The sequence below is a fragment of the Mesoplodon densirostris genome, chromosome 2 (assembly GCF_025265405.1).
Source record: "Mesoplodon densirostris isolate mMesDen1 chromosome 2, mMesDen1 primary haplotype, whole genome shotgun sequence".
Lineage (NCBI taxonomy): Eukaryota > Metazoa > Chordata > Mammalia > Artiodactyla > Ziphiidae > Mesoplodon > Mesoplodon densirostris.
The window spans coordinates 15,539,977-15,558,928 of record NC_082662.1 but is presented as its reverse complement, the minus strand read 5'-3'; the positions used below and the strand labels follow the sequence as shown (position 1 = coordinate 15,558,928).

General features: G+C 43.1%; 1 protein-coding gene across 5 annotated transcripts in view; it reads left to right on the top strand.

Annotated features, from left to right (window-relative positions):
• The window catches only part of UBR4 (ubiquitin protein ligase E3 component n-recognin 4), a 130,317-nt gene that overhangs the window by 54,753 nt on the left and 56,612 nt on the right, over nucleotides 1-18,952 (top strand). Inside the window, exons 49-60 of one of the 5 annotated variants that reach the window (XM_060089053.1) lie at nucleotides 147-423; nucleotides 2,337-2,400; nucleotides 3,062-3,196; nucleotides 4,186-4,360; nucleotides 5,233-5,373; nucleotides 6,576-6,697; nucleotides 7,367-7,478; nucleotides 9,378-9,505; nucleotides 9,627-9,804; nucleotides 10,267-10,371; nucleotides 11,915-12,052; nucleotides 12,997-13,171. In XM_060089053.1, coding sequence (XP_059945036.1) covers nucleotides 147-423; nucleotides 2,337-2,400; nucleotides 3,062-3,196; nucleotides 4,186-4,360; nucleotides 5,233-5,373; nucleotides 6,576-6,697; nucleotides 7,367-7,478; nucleotides 9,378-9,505; nucleotides 9,627-9,804; nucleotides 10,267-10,371; nucleotides 11,915-12,052; nucleotides 12,997-13,171 — 1,750 coding nt within the window. Of the gene's footprint in view, nucleotides 1-146; nucleotides 424-2,336; nucleotides 2,401-3,061; nucleotides 3,197-4,185; nucleotides 4,361-5,232; nucleotides 5,374-6,575; nucleotides 6,698-7,366; nucleotides 7,479-9,374; nucleotides 9,506-9,626; nucleotides 9,805-10,266; nucleotides 10,372-11,914; nucleotides 12,053-12,996; nucleotides 13,172-18,952 lie in introns of all 5 variants that reach the window. The other 4 variants (XM_060089054.1, XM_060089052.1, XM_060089055.1 and 1 more) reach the window with 4 other exon arrangements.

The following is an 18,952-nucleotide window of genomic DNA, read 5'->3' as shown; positions in this document are numbered from 1 at the left end:
TGGTTCATGGAACTGTTTCTACATGTAGTCAGCATCTATACAAGAAGAAAGTGCTACTGTAGTCTCAGGAGATAAAGTTCCTCTATGCCTGTGAAATCGATGAGGCTTGGTACTTTGTCCAAACTAGTCTGGTCTTTGCTTTGTAGGTGGTGGTGGTAACCCTTCAGAGAATGTGCTTCCTAAAAGCTTGCTCTTGCTTACTGCAGTTGGGGCCTCAGTGGATCCAGCAGGTGTCACCATGATCGATGCTGTAAAAGTCTATGGCAAGACTAAGGAGCAGTTTGGCTGGCCTGATGAGCCCCCGGAAGAATTCCCTTCTGCCTCCGTCAGCAACATCTGTCCTTCAAACCTGAGCCAGAGCAATGGCACTGGAGACAGTGACTCAGCTGCCCCTACCACCACGAGCGGAACTGTCCTGGAGAGGTACCAGCACTGGCAGGGGCTGACTTCGGTTCTCACTCTCCCAGCAGAACCTGTGTCTTGAGAGAGTGAGGCTCTAAGTGTCCCAAGTCTGGCCTGTGAGTTTTTCAGGATTTCACTCAGTGTCTCCTTAGTGTGCCGACAAGGCCTGGAGGCAGCTCAGAGCCATCTGACTCCCAGGGCTCTGCCTGGACCCTTCTCTTAATAAGCTCGGGTACCCTTTGGAGTAGCCAGAGGCTGCTGACCAGAAGATGCTTAAGCCAGTATTATAGATTAGGATCTAGTCTTGCTGGAGATACAGGGACAAATCTTCCCTTTCATTCCGATTTCATCGTCTTCTCATCTTCCTCTGCAGCAGCTACTTCATGTGGTAATAACACTGCTGGCAAGAGGCTGTCCCAGGCATCTTGTAGCAGCGTTCAGAGCCTCCTGAGGCTTCTCCCAGTAGCCTTCTTAAGCATTGCGCTTGGCTTCTTTGCGCTAGGGAGCTGCTGGTTTGCCGTGGCAGATGCGGGATGTAAGACGTTCAGTTCTTACATTGTAAGTCGTAGGAATAGCCTGGCTTGGAATCACGGCCTCCTGCCAGCAGCCTCCCCACCCAACCCCTTTTCTCTCTCTTTCTTCCTCCCCCCACCCTATTCTTATATTGTTTGCTTAGGATGTATTTCCAGGTTTCTCTGAGCTTCACATTTTTTTCCTTTTTTTTCTTTTGCTTCTCCCCCAAGTTCTGAAACTGAGTCCCTAACCAAGCTGGACCGGTTAGTATGCCCTCTTTCTTTTCTCTGCACGAGCGAGTGTGTGTCAGAGAGCGGTGTAACCGATGGCGTGGCTTTGCGTTGATTCCGCTTCTGTGGAAAAGTCCTCCTGCTTCTTTCTGTTCTGGTCGTTGCATGGCTGCAGAGCTGTCCCGTGTCAAAGTGGAGAATGCGGAGGGTTGTACGTGCGTGCTTGGTGTCGGCCGCTTCAGACGCTTAGCTTCCCCTTCCTTACCCCATCCCTCTCTGCTCCCTCTCTACAGTGGATGAGAAGCGGGGAGGGGGCGCCGGGACAGTGGAAAAGTTCTACTGTCTGAAAAGCCACCAGAGAGCTTGTTCTGTCCACCGTGGTTTTATGTCCCAGGTCTCTCTTTCCTGGCTCTTTACTGCCTTCCTCTGCCCCTTGACCTTTTTCTCTCCAGCTGCCTTCTCCACACTTTGCCCTCTCTGTCCAGAGCTTTAGCCCTCAGGATGTTGGTCTTTTCACTGTGCTGCATTAAACCCACAGGAGTGAGCCCTTGGGAGCGTGTCACTTGGTACCCTTCAGTGGTTGGGTTTCCTATCCTTCCCTTAGGGAAAATTGCCCAGTTTCCTAAAGGTGCTTTATAGTACCCTTTGAACGTTGGCAATTGGCATGCACCTGAAAATACAGTTTGTTCTCTTCCCCGTACTTGGGGAACTCATACGAAGTGCCTTTGTGCATTTTCTTGGAGGTGTAAGTAAAATATAACCCCAGCTCTCCCAGTATAAGAAGATGGTTTTAACCTTTCTCTTTGTGTGTCCCCTCTGCCTACTGATCTATGGGGCACCTGAGCTTCGGGTCCCATTGCATCAAGACTGTTAAGCCCTTCTCAGGGCTCCCTGCCACAGGCAGCAGGAGGAAGCACATTTATCCTCTTTGAGGAAGAAAAGCCCTGTCTTTGAGTTATGGATTATGAACACGGCCTCAGGTTGATCTCCGAGCAGGAGCCAGGTTTCTTCTGGCCAGTAACACAAGGAAACGATATGCATGGTGCCTGTGGCAGGTCTTATTGTGCTTTGATTTTGTGTTTGGCATTCATTAGCTGTCCCCAAGGTCCTCACGACTGTAGTCTGTGCAGGCTAAAGCACCAGGCAGAGAGAAGGGTTGTTGTACTCACACCAGCTTTTCTGTCTCCCTAGGCTGGTTGTGAGTTCTTTAGAAGCCCTGGAAAGCTGCTTTGCTGTTGGCCCAATCATTGAGAAGGCAAGTTACTTTTTTTTTTTTTTTTTTGTGGTACACGGGCCTCTCACTGCTGTGGCCTCTCCCGTTGCGGAGCACAGGCTCCGGACGCGCAGGCTCAGCGGCCATGGCTCACGGGCCCAGCCGCTCCGCGGCATTTGGGATCTTCCTGGACCGGGGCACGAACCCATGTCCCCTGCATCAGCAGGCAGACTCTCAACCACTGCGCCACGAGGGAAGCCCCAAGGTACTTTTTTAAAGCACATGGGAGCTTTCTGAAGAGGCAGGAAGTCAGTGGAGTCATCAGAGGCCTCGAAGCCTTGCAGCTAAAGAACATTTATAGCATAATCTTGATTTGTAAAGATGATCCAGAGGAGTCTTCAGCTTAAGGCCTTATGTCCTACTTTTGGGGGACCCATAGTGAGAGTGTTTTGTAGAATAGGATGAATAATTAGTGTTCTGATTAAAGAACATTGTTCTGGGAGTCATGACCTTGGACTCTCTTTACCTGTATTGTGGGAGGATTGTTATTTCTGAAATTCTTTGTTTTGCTCCTTGCGGTCCATGGAGCTTAACCTAGTCCTGTTGGCCGAGAAGGGAGGAAGGCGTCGGGGGCAGCGTGTGGGCAGTTTATCCTGCATGGATTTGGTGGGGTTAGTGACAATCCTGCTGTCTTCTGCATCAGGAGAGAAACAAGAATGCAGCTCAGGAGCTGGCCACTCTGCTGCTGTCCCTGCCAGCACCTGCCAGTGTCCAGCAGCAGTCCAAGAGCCTTCTGGCCAGCCTGCACACCAGCCGCTCAGCCTATCACAGCCACAAGGTAATCAGGGGTGCCTTCTGTCAAGGCGTAAGTTGTGGTACTGACAGGGAATCAGGCAAGTTGGTTTTTTGGATGTAAAGCAGAGGCGTAGCAAAGTAAGGTGGGGAGAGGAGAGCGTTGAGATTAGACCCACACATCCTAAAGTTTCTCCTGAGAAATTAATAAATACCACTCAAAATGAGGACCAGCCAGTAATGGGCCACTGGTTTGCATTCATTTTGTTCTGTTACTCTAATAGGATCAGGAAGATTTAAGGAAGGGAGGAGAGGGATGCTTGAGTAGGGGTGGCTTCTCACTGAAGGAGTGGGGCGGGAAGTCACTCAGGGGTCAGGGCTGCTGGTGTCTCCACTCCTGCAGCTGTGCCACAGCCCTCAGTGAGGTGTACTTGCTTGTGATGAATTTGGTAAGTGGTTGTTGGAGAGACTGCGGGGGAAATCTGGGGAGAGCGGGTCTCACCTATAAAAGTAAGTAGCGACTGAAGGCAGTAAGTTAGGCCAGTTTCTAAAAATGGGAGAGACTGTCGACAGTTCAGATCCGTGAGGACGAAGCCGCCAGCCCGGATGCCGTGGTGCCTCCGACCCAGAGAGCTGAGAAGTGCGAGCTAACCTGCTGAACCTGTCAAGGAAAGGTGCTTTTGGAAACATAGCTTTGGTGTGAGCCTGCGAATAAATGACTTCCATAGGGAGGAGATCTGGGATGTTGTAGCTCTGGAGAATCGGCTGGTATTTCTAGTTTTCCTATCATACTTTGGTACTGATTTCATGGCTTTTGATTTTATTTTTTTAAGCGTCTTTAACGTTTTATTATATGAAGAAGTTGCTCTGTGTTGGGCTGCTTTGAAGATTTGTTCCAGGTAGTCAACGGTAATTAACCTGTTCTCTTGAGAGGAGGTAGCCATCCTGATGATCTGTCAGTTCCCCTCTCCTCTGTGCTTTAGTACCCAGGCCTTCCTTGCTTTTGGTTCATCCTCTGTGATTCTTTTGTTGTAGGATCAGGCCTTGCTGAGCAAAGCTGTGCAGTGTCTCAACACATCCAGCAAAGAAGGCAAGGATTTGGACCCCGAGGTCTTCCAGAGGCTGGTGGTCACAGCTCGCTCCATTGCCATCATGCGCCCTAACAACCTTGTCCACTTTACGGAGTCAAAGCTGCCCCAGATGGAAACAGGTGAACTTGGCCTGTATGGCCGTGGTCCTGAAATCTGCTTGCTACACCACCTTCTTTACTCTCTCATCTTCTTGTTCTCACTGGCTTCTGACTGACTTCATGCTCTGAGACAGGAATTTTACCTCTTGTCTTTATATGTTGAAGGACTTTTGACATTAGAATTGTATCATTCTAAGTAAATACTGTTTCCAGTGCTTCCCCCTTGGATTACTCTTGAGTTTATTTAGTGCTCTGGACATCAGATATAATCTGTCTCTGAATTTACTACCTCTTTAAGATCTTCAGGGTAAAGTTAAGCTTGTGCCCTGGTTGCTTTAAAGTAATAGGATCATGTCTTTTGCTTTTGTGCTGTACTTTTGCCAGTATTTTATTAATATCTGTAGCCTTTCTCAGTGCTTGATTCTATTTCCTCCTCTCTCCTCACATTGGCTGGGTACCAAACCTGCTTTGCTTTCATCCCATAGAGCTTATTGATGCCTTTACAGTTCTGTTATTTACATATTTCCATATGCTGTCATCATCCTGTTCCTCCTCTAATACTATAATTCACGAATCATTCTAGAAAATTGCACATGTTCCCCTAGCTTTTAGGAGTTGAACACTTGCACCTGAGATCTCTGAATCTGCTGTAAGCTCCTGAATGCTCCCCTCCTACTTAATTCTAACACACAATGTTTTCTGTGATATTCCTTTCCCAGACTGTTTTCTTCCTAGATGTGCCTGCTGGAGTCTAGGGATAGTTGGCATATTGACTGGGGCCCCACTTGAAACTCCCTCCCCAGGCAAGCTTCCTCGACCTGAGTTAACCTTAAAGCAAATTCAATTCCATCTGAGATTGACCGTCGTTAATAATTTTTTTTTCTCCTGCTTAGAAGGAGCAGATGAGGGAAGAGAACCTCAGAAGCAGTTGGAGGGAGACTGCTGTAGTTTCATCACCCAGCTGGTGAACCACTTCTGGAAACTCCATGCATCCAAACCCAAGAATGCCTTCTTGGCACCTGCCTGCCTGCCAGGTATCATGTTAAAAGGGATACTTGATAGTGAAGCCTGATGTAAGTTGTTTCTTGGAACAGATTGAACTCTTCACCTTTAGCCTTCATCATCCATCTCTTCCAGAGTGGATATTTAGTGAATATTTAGGAAACAGAAGCCTGTGAGATCAATGTTCCTGATAGAGGAATTTAGCAGTGTAGCAGAGAAGTGGGACTTTCTTGTATCTCTCATGTCGGATTGAATACTTCACATAAAGAAGTGTGTGCGTGCGTGTGCCCTTAGTGGTGTTTATAATTGTTTCAAAAAAAGTCTTTGAGGGGATTACCCTGGTGGCGCAGTAGTTAAGAATCCGCCTGCCAGTGCAGGGGACACGGGTTTGATCCCTGGTCCAGGAAGATCCCAGATGCCACGGAGCAACTAAGCCCGTGCACCACAACTACTGAGCCTGCGCTCTAGAGCCTGCAGGCCACAACTACTGAGCCCGTGTGCCACAACTACTGAAGCCCGCACTCCTAGAGAGCATGCTTCGCGACAAGAGAAGCCACCGCAATGAGAAGCCCACTCGCCACAACTAGAGAAAGCCTGCACGCAGCAACGAGGACCCAGTGCAGCTATAAACAAACAAATAAATAAACACATAAATTTATTTATTTAAAACAAAACCCAAAAACATCATACTAGAGAATTATTTTATTTCTAAGCCACTGCTGCCTTTGGTATCTGACTTTTCACACTGTCTAAGGTTTTTAGGTGGGAGAGTAATAAGGTTCTGAATAGCAATCTAGAAAAGTAGAAGGACCCCTGTTACTCATTTGTGTTTGGACATTGCTTGGGCAGTAAACCCAAAAGGCCTGTTAGGGTCATCTTTATCACCTAAGGTTTGGAGATAGTAGGGAACATTTAGACTCTGCTCAGCTCTTCACATTTCTCTGCCCTGTCTCTTGATATCCATAGAGAGTAGATACCTATTTATTTCTGTGGTGCAGGATATTTGGAAAGGCTTTTGGAGACAGTCTGGGAGATTTAGGAGACTATTAATAAAACAAATCACAAACAATGCCTCCAGCCTACATTCTACATGTGTGTTTTGTTTGTTTGTTTTTCTGTGTGTGCTTGTCATTTTCTTGTTAGCTTGACCTTTACGTGGGCATAAGAATTTGTACTTTTGTCTTTGACTGTCAAGTAGTTAGAAGGTTTTTCACCATCTGTTTCTCCCCTTTAGGCCTAACTCATATTGAAGCTACCGTTAATGCTCTGGTAGACATTATCCATGGCTACTGTACCTGTGAGCTGGACTGTATTAATACAGCATCCAAGATATACATGCAGATGCTATTGTGCCCTGTACGTATCATTATAACCCCAGATAATCCTTATCTGAGAATGTCTGGAAAAAAATTTTTTTGTAAGTTTGCTAATTAATGAAATAAAACAGACTTAAAGGAGGGTATAATGGGAATTAAGAATTTTGCATATCAGTAAAACCTTTAACATCTTACTCATTCCATGCATGGAAAGAAAGGTTTGAAAAGGGAATGGACTTGGTTTGTTTTATTCAGTGCTGAGTCCCCAGGGAATATGCTGATGGTTGCTTCATAGTTAATGCTAAGTAAGTATTAATTAAATGAGTACCTGAACGAACATCATCAACATCTATTTCCAGTGACTCTGGCACAGAAGCTAGTGTTGGAAGTACTGATTTTAGCACAGAGCTAAGTGAGCCTGATCATCTGATGAAAAGCCAAAACCAATTTGTAGACAGCCAAAGGGACTTCAGGGCCAAATGACCTGCCAGTCTATTACTAGGAACTAAGATACAAGAATGTAGCATATGGGGCTTCTATATGCCAGGTCGGGGAAATGGACTTAACTGCTGACCTGATTCAGCAGGTTGCAGGTGAGAGCAGGCAGATCTTCCACATGCATGTGATTGTCCAAGAAAGGAAAGTGTTTTATAGAGAGTTTCATGAATAATATTAAAACCTAAGAATGATGGTTTCCTTTCAACCTCAGGATCCTGCTGTGAGCTTCTCTTGTAAACAAGCTCTAATTCGAGTCCTAAGGCCGAGGAACAAGCGGAGACATGTGACATTGCCCTCCTCCCCTCGAAGCAACACTCCAATGGGTAATGTGAGGTCTGGGTTTAGGCTTGTGCGAGTGTGGCGGGGGGAGAAGGGAAGTAAAGCACTAGGATGTGCTGCTCACGTTGACCAAGGCCCTGGAGACTTCTGGTGATGTATCCGTTGTTTTACGCCGCCTTATTCCATGAGGAATTGAAGGTGGTGTATAAAAAACGCATAGTAAGTAGAATAAAAAGAAGGAAAATCGAGGCCAGGGGAAAATAAAGGTACAATAGTAAAATCAAGCCAAGGACATAAAATCTGCATCACAGAGTCCTACATGGTTGTTAAGTGAAGATCTTATTTTTGGCTGAAAGCTTCCCAAAAGCCAGAGTGAAAATAAAATGAGAACAGTTCGAAAATCACAGTGACTGAAGAAAAAACCCGCCATTTTTCAGGAAATGAAAAATTTCCCCGCATGAAAGCTCTTACATTAAGGGTCCATTTTGTTGCCTAATGGGTAGTATCTTCAGGGGACTTACCTACGATAAGATTGACAGCAAATTTCACAAGAGATTTCTCTCTTGATACACTTGGATACAAGTCAAGGACATAACATTTAACATTTTAGGAAAAGCAATTCTACCAGTTGTCTAAATCTTAGCAGTAGTGCATTGTGTAACTCTGGTTACTTCGCTTAGCTCAGAGGTTAAACTTCCAATGAAAGTCACATACATAGTTTAAAATTTTATTTTAGTCACATGATAAAGAGTAAAAAGAAATATTTGAAATTAACTTACTGATAATTCAATATATCAAAAATATTATTTAAACACATAATTAATATAAAAAATTATTAGTAAAATATTTTCCTTTCTTAAAAAATTTTTTCTTACTGTCTTAAAAATCTAGTGCGGGGCGGTGGGTGGGAGGGAGGTCCAATAGGGAGGGGATATAGGTATACATACAGCTGATTCACTTCATTGTATAGCAGAAACTAACAACATTGTAAAGCAATTATATTCCAATAATAAAAAAGAAATCTAGTGTGTACTATATACACTAACATCACATCTCCATGTGGACTAGCCACACTGTAACTAGTGGCTGTGGCTACTGTGTGGTCCAGTGCAGGTTTAGAGGAGCACATGCAGCTTCACGACCCTCAGACAACCTTCCTTGAGTATCATTCATCTTAAGCTTTTGATGAGTCAGGCAACAGTTTGTGCATCTTTTCTCTGTGGAGAAGCTAGAGTCCGGATAGTTTATGTTTCCAGTTAAGGTCATATGCACATACTTTTTCAGCCCATTGAGTGGAAGGCAAGGTCTCCCTCCTTTTTTGATAATTAGGAGTCTAACCTGGGCTTCTCCCTTTTTAGAAGGCTTTTCCCCATCATACAGAAGCTGGTCCGGGTAAGACCTGTAGTGCTGTGCTGCAAGAACCAGCTTTCATTTGATGCTTTCACATCTCAGTTGGTTCTTCTCTTAATGATTATGTAGTGTGAAAATCTCACTGACCCAGTTGTTTTGGGGGAAAAAAAGTAAGATAACACTCCAAGCTGCCGTGACAGATAATAGATAAACATCTCAACTGTATTATTTTCCCTGTCTTGTCCAGGGTCTCCTGAGGGTTGGCACAAGCTCATGGGACCTGCTGATCTTAGATTTTTCTGCTTTATGGAATCCAAGTGTTTTTGTTTTTGTTTTCCTTCATCAGCTGGAAAAGACTTCTCCTAAGTGGAGCAGGCTGTCACTGCCAGCCCCACCTTCCCAGATCCTGCTAGGTCCAGGAAGCAGGAGAACAAGGCCAGGCATGGCTCCCTGGAATTTATCTCTAAAGCACAGGGCACTAGCTGGTAGCTTGCTTGTCTTGGTTTTTGTTTGCTGTGTAGCTTATCTTACCACCCGCCGAGGGAGGAAAGAGCAAGCGTCTTCAGGTGACTGGGGTTTCTTTGACTCAGGAGACAAGGATGATGATGACGATGATGACGCAGATGAGAAAATGCAGTCGTCAGGGATCCCGAATGGTGGCCACATCCGTCAGGAAAGCCAGGAACAGAGTGAGGTGGACCATGGAGATTTTGAGATGGTGGTGAGTCTCTGGCAGCAGGAGAGGGGAGGAGGAGCCTCAGAACTCTCCTCTAGCTCTTACTCAGTGGACTTCCACAAGCTGCCGTTTACCACGGGACACTGACAGAGCTTTCTCTCTGCAGTCTGAGTCGATGGTCCTGGAGACAGCTGAAAATGTCAACAATGGCAACCCCTCTCCCCTGGAGGCCCTGCTGGCAGGCGCAGAGGGCTTCCCCCCCATGCTGGACATCCCACCTGATGCAGATGACGAGACCATGGTTGAACTAGCCATTGCCCTGAGCCTGCAGCAGGACCAGCAAGGTAGAAGGCAATGCCAGGAACACAGTGGCCCATTGGCCTTGCACAGGAAAGAGGGTTTGGCAGTTACTGATATCCAGCTGACCGAGCTCGTCCCCAGATTTGGGGAGAGGTTGATCTGGGTGAGAGCTGTTCAGAGATACAGGTGGAGAGTGAGAGGGATCACGGTGGGATTTTTAGTCTGGGAGCCAATCTCATAGTTTCTGTTAGTTTGGTCCTTTGGATTATTTCCTCCCAAATCTGTTAGATTCCTCCAGCCTGTGTCCTGCCTGAGCTGAAGGAAGGCTTCCACCATCTCTGTAACTAAATTTGGTGGGTGGACAGCAGTGGCTGTTGAGTAACTTCCTCTAGGCCAAGGGGGTCACACGCTGGTGAGTTTAGGCTCCTGAGGGCAGCAGGTGGCCAAGCGGCGCTGTGGATGGGGTCTGGAGGGGATGCTGTGCTCACTCTCCACTTGTTTCCCAGGCAGCAGCAGCAGTGCCCTGGGCCTGCAGAGCCTGGGGCTGTCCGGCCAGGCACCCAGCTCTTCCTCTCTGGACGCAGGAACCCTCTCTGACACCACAGCATCAGGTAACTGTCCACAGCAAGGAGCGCGGCTCAGGGCCCCAGGACCCTCAGGCCTCGTTTCCAACGCTGTGAGAGTGTAATGGGCAGCTGCTTTGACAGGCCATCCTGGACTTCCTGCTTGTGCCTTTGCTTTAGAAATGCGGGTGTGGAAGGCATAGTGATGCAGCTTGGCAAAGGCATTCATGGCTCTGCTTCCCTACACTTTGCATGCTGCCTGGCTTCAGCTAATTCCCCAAGGAAAGGCCAAGAGAACAGCTTGCAGGTTGATCGGCTTTAGAGCTTAAATCTCAGCTTTCAGGGTTCTTCACCAGAGTTCTAACATTTTAGACAGTTTCAGAAGGGAGACAAGAAATGGAGCTCAAACCTTTTAACTTTTTTCTCTTCATTTGCAAATAAAAGTGAAGCTACAAGAAGCTGAGTTACACTTCAGGTCAGCGTGGGATCTGAGCTTGGTGGGTAGGGTTTTTGTGGACAATTCAAATGCATAGGAAATCTTCAGACCTCATTTTGTGTTTACTTTCAATCACTTTTCCTAATCTGATAAGAAAAAAATATGTCCTGAGTGGAGAGTTGGACCAAATAGAGGAGAATGGAACATCTGAACAATCTACTGGAAAATCAGCCCCTGAGTAATTTAAGGGTTGATTGAGAGTTTTCAGACTGATGTGTCCCTCTATTTGTTTCTTTTTTTTTTTTTTTTTTTCCTTTGTTTCTTGTTTTGGGCGTTTTATCCTGGATAGATAAGAAAGGGAGAAACTGGCTGTCCCCTCTCTCCTGCTGCCATGGCTTGTTGCTTTTCTTAGGTCTCTTTAGTTGCTGTCATTTCAGGCTTGGAGGTCACTGTTGTGCTGTGCCAGTTGTGTTCCTACTGTGCTCTGTGGCTGTCTTGGCTTTTCTCCCCCATGTATCTCATCCAGCATTTTCCTCCTGTCTCAGCTCAGCCCTGATCCTGGATGCTGTGGCTGTCTCTGGGGAATTTCCTTGCTTCATTATTAGCATCTGATGAGGATGATTAGGAAGTTTGAAATTTCCGAACGAGCTCCCCTCTGGACCATCTGATTTAAAAAACAGACAGGGTGGATTTGAGAGCTCATGATAAGTGATTTCCTAGCATAAGCATAAATTGATTGCAAAACAAATCTGATGAAAATTCAGAATCTATGCTTTTGAATGGTAATGGCTATTTTCCAATCTCAGCAGGTGTCAGTAACACCTAGACTATGGTGACCGTGAAGCATTTTAGCTGGAAAACTGAGTGTCCATGTCACAGATTCTTCTTGAATCTCTGCACTGTTTTACTTGCACTGTGATGTAACAGCGAAGGAAATGCCCAGTGAACTGGGTTTTCACTTCTGTCTAAGTACTGTTTGCAATGCACCATGTATAGTGTTTGTTCCTGTTAGTGATTAACCAGCAAAGCAAATCCTTCCCTTTTTTCTTTGACAACAGGATGTATAAACTGCATTGTGTCTTCTGCACTATGTAGTTTGATGCTTTTGCCCCGAAGAGGGGTTTTTACCTGTAACAGCTCTCGTTACTCTCTCAGCTCCAGCCTCAGACGACGAGGGCAGCACAGCAGCAACTGATGGTTCCACCCTTCGGACCTCCCCTGCTGACCACGGTGGTAGTGTGGGCTCGGAGAGCGGGGGAAGTGCAGTGGACTCGGTGGCTGGCGAGCACAGTGGTAATGTGGCTGGAGGTCCTGATATCCTTGGGCAGAGAGGGTGGGGACAAAATAGAAATCCCTGCTTGGGTCCTAGGATTGGTTTCAGCAAAGGGAAGTTTAATTATCTGTTAGTGGAAGAAAGAAATGACATACATAATCCCAAATCATGATTAATTGGAAACAATTATGGTATGATTTTGAAATCAGTCCTATGGTGGTTTTTTTTTTTTTTTTTTTTTTTTTTTTCCTTTTTGCGTTATGTGGGCCTCTCACTGTTGTGGCCTCTCCCGTTGCGGAGCACAGGCTCCGGATGCGCAGGCCCAGCGGCCATGGCTCACGGGCCCAGCCGCTCCGCGGCATATGGGATCCTCCCAGACCAGGGCACGAACCCGTATCCCCTGCATCGGCAGGCGGACTCTCAACCACTGCGCCACCAGGGAGGCCCCCTATGGTGGTTTTTGCTGCTTCTGTTGGGGAAGAGATTTTGGGCAGTCCCATTGTTAATGATCTGGTATATTAATATAGCAGGCCATCTGTACTAGCTGGTGGGGGTTGAGCTTCTGGAATGAGGAAGCATGACAAGCCATTTTGGTTTGATCTTAAAAATCAGTCTCTGCTTAAAAATTGGATATGAAAATTTTTTGTGGAAGAGATATAGAGTAGCTGATAATTTCGAGATTCCCAAATCAGTATATGTTTCTTCTGGAGTATGAGATGGAAATTTATCCACAGTCGAGATTAATTGTTCTTGTGGGTGGATCTTCTGTTCTTTGGGTACCCAGAGAGTCATTTAGTCATTTAGTCCTGTGGGGCCGAAATCGTGAATTCAATCCTTACTGATCTTCACACAGAAGAAAAAAATTTTCTAAAGCTACTAGTCAGGTAATTGCTGACTTCAGAATGCACTGGATTCCACCGTGCTTTGGGAGTTGATTTGCACTTTTTAAACCATTTCCCTCTAGTATCTGGCCGGAGCAGTGCTTATGGTGATGCCACAGCAGAGGGGCATCCGGCTGGACCAGGAAGTGTCAGTTCAAGCACTGGCGCCATCAGCACCACCACCGGACATCAGGAAGGAGATGGCTCCGAGGGAGAAGGAGAAGGGGAAGGGGAAGGAGATGTCCACGCTAGCAACAGGTCAGGAGCTGGCCACTTGCACTCAAGAGGCTTTCCTAGGGGAGAATGTTTCAGGAATAGGATGATGGATCAGTTGCAGGAGGTGGAGTGGTGATAACAGTTTATTTCTTTTGACATGTAAAGGTAATAGACTCGTGAAACAGTTTAAAAACCTTAAGAAGTGTTCTAGGTCTGTCTTCTGGTCCTAATTAGAATTTCATCAAATCAATTGCAGAGAGAATAGAAAGTGGTTTTTCGCTAGGGCCCCCCTATATCCCTTAGTAAAGGGATTGTCGTAAAAACACGTATCCTCCTTAGTCAAATCTTTCTTGTTTCATCATTAACCATACACTTATTTTGTAGCATTCTCTTTATAAGTGACACTGTTCTGGGCTCAAAAGTGATAGTTATTAAGTAAATACTAGAAATAACTGCTTGTTCAGCATGTTGATTAGGTAATAGAGAGATCAAACAGCAAATACAAGTTTATGACTAGAAATACCAGTGGTGGGGCATTTGGCAAATTGAAAGTAATCCATAAAATCCTAATCCAGCCCCCTGAAGAAATTCTGGTGGTGTTTGGTACTGGATTGGTGGAGGAATGTATTCTTAACCAAGAGGTGACTAGAGAAATAGAAGAGGAGGAAGAAAAGAAACCTAAGAATATACCCGTGATACAATGTTTGTTAAATTTGGTGAGGCCCATAGTTATCGCATTAGTGCAGAAATCAGTATTTTGAACTGAATGATTTCGATCAGAAAAAGAGGTAACTGAACAGTCAGGCATCGGAGACATTTCGGGAGGGCATCAGTGAGTGTTTCCTCTATTCTCTGTGTTCTTCCACTTAAACTCTTGCAGCACCCCTTTGGGGAAGATGACCTCTGGCTCGGTTAACTGATGATATTTTGATGGGATTTGTTTCTTAACTGCTTAACCTAAAAGGCATTTTCTACTTAATCTTTTTTTTTCTCTTCATGTGATTTCTAGGTTAATTCCATGTGTTCAGATAATGTGATCTTTGTGATTTTTGGTTCTTTGACGTTTATTTTTCAAAATATTTTTAATCCAGTCTACCTTTGCATTTTAATTGGAACAGTTAAGTTCATTTATAACTAAGGTTAATTACTGATATATTTGAATTTATTTTGTGCTTCTTATTTGCTCTGCTTGTTTCTGTGTTTCTTTTTCTTTGTAGCCCTCTTGTGGGTTGATTTGCTCTTTTCTCATTCTCCCCTGTCCCAACTTTGCAAGTTTGGAGGTCGTTAACTCTGTTTCCCATCTTTTAGTAGTTATACTAATCACTTCAACATGCATACTTAACCAAAACTAAGGTTAACTAAGAGCTATATCTTCTTCCTGAATTAGTACCTTAAAAGACTTTGCTCATTCTTATCAATGTAAGCAATTATATTTGTGTGTTTTAAGAAAAGTCTTTTTAAAGCTTTCAAGGTATTATTGCTCTTTTATATAATTTACGTAGTCAGTGTCTATTTAGATTTGCTCACATGTTTACCACTTTCTATGCTCATGTTTTCCTTGTGCATCTCAGACCTTCCATCTAGGATCATTTCCTTCTTGAAGTATGTCATTTAGATTTTCCTTTAGGGGAGGTCCCCTGGTTTCAAAATCTCAGGTTTTGTTAGTCTGGAAATGTCTTTATTTAGCTTACATTTTGTGGATGTATTTTTGATGGGTATACAATTTTGTGTTGATGGTTTCATCCTCCCAGAATTGAAAATGGTATCCATTGTTATTGCCAATGAGATGTCACCTGCTGTTACAAATATTGCTTTGAAGACAATGTCTTTACTGCTGCTTTTAAGGTCTTTATCTTGTCACTGTTATTTGTAGTTTTACTAGGATAGGTTTAGGATGGATTTCTTTACATTTGTTCTGCTTGAATGTTTGGGTTAGTGTCTTTTATTAATTCTAGAAACTTCTCATTCATTAATCTCATTCAGATATCTCATTCATTAATCTCATTGGGCATTGCTTCTGCCTCATTTTCTGTTATTTCTCTTTCTGGGACTTAAATAGATGTTAGACCATCATATTCTCTTCTCCATGTATCTTAATATCTCTTTTCTTTCTTTTTTAAATTCCTGTGATTAGTTGTTTATAGTTTCCTAAGATTTATTTGAGTGACATCAGAAAACATCAAATACATAGTTATAGGTTTGGAAGATATATAACACTTCTACACTGAAAACTATAAAAGCTAATTGAGAGAAATTAAAGAAGATCTAAATAAATGAAGGGATATACCATGTTATGGATTGAAAGACTCATTATTATAAAGGTAACAATTGTCTAACATTGATACAGGTTCAGTATAATCCCAGTCACAAATCTTAGCTGGCTTTATGTATGTGTCAAAACTGACAAGCTGATCCTAACATTTATTTGGAAGAGCAAGGGACTAAGATTAGCTAAGGCAATATAGAAGAAAACCCACAAAATTAGAGGACTACACAACTGTAGCTTATAAAGCTGTGCTCAGTAAGACAGTGGGATATTGGTGCAAGGATAGACAAAATAGATTAACGAAACAGACTAGGGTTCAGAAACAGATTCACACATACATAGTCACCTGATTTATGACACAGATGAGACTTCTGTACAGTGGAAGAAAGATGGTCTTTTCAATCAATGGCAATAGGTTGGTTGGAAATTAATACGGAATAAAATGAGTCTTGACCTGATCATACACAAAAATCACTTGCTATGGATTTAAACACAAAAGGTAACACCGTACTGGTTTTAGAAGACAAAATATCTTCATAACTTAGGGTTGGCAAAGATTTCTTAAATAGGACACAAAAAGTGTTAACCAAAAGGAAAAAGACATATAGATTAGACTATATTTCAGCAGCTGATTCTTTTTTTTCCTCCTTTTGTCTCAGCATCAGGATTTGAGTCAGCTAATTTTTCTTATAGACTCCTGGATGGGGAAAAAGTGGTATGGGGGGAAGTGGTATATTTGTTTACTTTTAAAGTCAGGTAGCCTTCTGTGGTTTTTTATGAGATTCTCTTAGAAGACTCTCCTCACTTGGGGCAGATTCTAGGTATCTTTTCCTAGTCCAGACGCCTTGTAAGGTCCTAGCACCCTGATGTACAAGTTGCCTTTAGAGCATCATAGCCTCAAGTTTTCGGATGCCCTGAAATCAGTCTCAGGGCTCTCCTTACCCCTCTGGATTTCTGTCTTCACTCATTTCCTGGCCTAATAATTTCTTAATTGCTGGTGAGCTCATTATTGCTTTTATTTTGATCTTGTATTCTGTGATCTTTCTAAATTCACTTAAATTCTAATTATCGGTTTTGATAATTAGATTAATCCCAATTATGGATTTGGTAATTAGATTAATTCTTATCACAGATTCTGCATGAACAATCTTGTCTCCTGTAAATCATGACATTTAAGGGGTTTTTTTTGGTTTTTTTTTTGCGGTACGCGGGCCTCTCACTGTTGTGGCCTCTCCCGTTGCGGAGCACAGGCTCCGGATGCGCAGCCTCAGCGGCCATGGCTCACGGGCCCAGCCGCTCCGCGGCATGTGGGATCTTCCTGGACCGGGGCACGAACCCGTGTCCCCTGCATCGGCAGGCGGACTCTCAGCCACTGCCCCACCAGGGAAGCCCAACATTTAAGTTTTTTCCATTCAATCTTTATACACCTTTTAACTGTTTTCTCTTGCCTTATTGTATTGGGTAGGAGAGAAGTGGTGATGGTGGAAATCCTTATTACCTCATTACCAGACACAGGAGAAATGGTTTCCTATTTTAGCATGAAGTGTGATGTTAACTGGAAGGTTTTCTAGGACATTCTTTTATTTATTTGTTTGTTTGTTTGTTTGTTAATTTAATTTAATCTAATTAAAATTTTTGTGTGTGTGGTATGTGGGCCTCTCACTATTATGGCCTCTCCCGTTGCGGAGCACAGGCTCCGGACGCGCAGCCTCAGCGGCCATGGCTCACGGGCCCAGCCGCTCCACAGCCTGTGGGATCTTCCCGGACTGGGGCACGAACCCGTGTCCCCTGCATTGGCAGGCGGACTCTCAAACACTGAGCCACCAGGGAAGCCCTTCTAGGATATTCTTTATCAAATTAAGTTTTGTTAGTAGTTTGCTGGGAGATATTTTATCTTGGGTTGGTTTTTGAAGCTTTCCAGTTGCTTTTGTGGCGCTTAGTTGATTATATGTTTTTCTCGTTTATTCTGTTTAAGGTTGTAAATTACAGTAATTAATATTTTCCATTATCAAACCAACCTTCTGGGGACACCTGATTGTGATGTCTTATCCTTTGTGTCACTGGATTTGATTTGCTGATATTTTATTTAGGCCTGTAATTTTTCTTCTTTGAAATGTTTTTGTCAGGTATCGGTGTTCATGTTATTCTGGCCTCATAAAGTAAGTGAGGACATGTTTCCCATTTCTCTGTTCTCTACAAGAGTTTGTGTAAGATTGGTTTTATTTCGTCTGAGTTCTTGGAAAAATTTAGCCATGAAGTCACCTGGGTCTCTAAGGGAAGACTTTCTTTAAGGGAAGACTTTCAACTATAGATTCATTCTTTAAATGACACAGAATTATTACTGTTTCTTCACGTGTCAATTTTGATATGTTGTGCTTTTCAAGGAATTCATTCATTTTACTGGCATAAAGTTGTTCGTAATATATCTTATCATCCTTTTAATGTCTTTAGGATTTGTAGTGATATACCTTTTTTCATTTCTAGTATGGGTAACAAATATTTTTCCCCCCAAAAGTCAGTCTTGCTAGAAGTTATCAACTTTATTTACAAAGAACCAACATTTGGCTTTGATTTTTCTCTGTTGTATGCCTACTTTCTATTTCATTTGCACTCTTGATTATTTCCTTTCTCTTCTTACTAACTTTTTTGTTTTAGTATCTTAATTTTTGGTGGGGGGGGATAATTTTCTGTTTCTTTTAGCATCGTAAGATGGAAAGTTAAATCATTGATTTTAAACCTTTCTTTTTCAATACATATTTGAAGCTATATATTTCTCTTTAAAATTCCCTTTAACATTGCTTTGGCTGGAGCTCACATATTTTTATACGTTGTATTTTCATTGCTGTTTAGTTCAAAATGTTTTCTAAATTCTTTTGTAATTTAGTCTTTGGCCCATGGGCTATTTAGGAATATGTTGCCAAATTTCCAAACATTTGGGGATTTTCTAATTATTTTTCTGTTATTGATTGACAGCTTAATTTACTGTGGTTGGGGAACATACTATGTGATTTCGATCCTTTGAAATTTCTTGAGACTCGTTATTTTGAAAATGTTGTTTTATCTTTTTAGGATTTTCATTTGTTTTTAGCTGGAGGGTCAATTTAGGTAACCTAGCCATATTGCTAATGAAATTCTCTAAAGTTGTTTTAAGTTAACTGTATTTTTCAGGAATAAGTTAGTTAAAGAATTGTTAAGTAACTTATTGTTTTAAATAATAGAATAACTGAATTGGTTTTACTTTGTCACGAGGAGGAGATTGTAATTTTGGTACACTGTTTAATTTTTTTGTTAAGTTGCAAGAGTACTACTATCTTAAGAGTTTGAAAAGTCAATAATCTGGCATGATCTTGGTCCAGATCCAGACTCTACTCATTATGTTGGCTTTTTCCTTTCTGTGTATATTCACATGCACGTTCTCCAAATCTGAGGATTTTAATCCATCTCAGAACTTGTTATGTTTTATCCTAAAAGTATTAAGCTGCTGCTGTCATCTCGTCTTTCATCACTTGTACCTTATCTGTTCCTGAGCAATTTTATTCATTTGTAGTGCTCACACA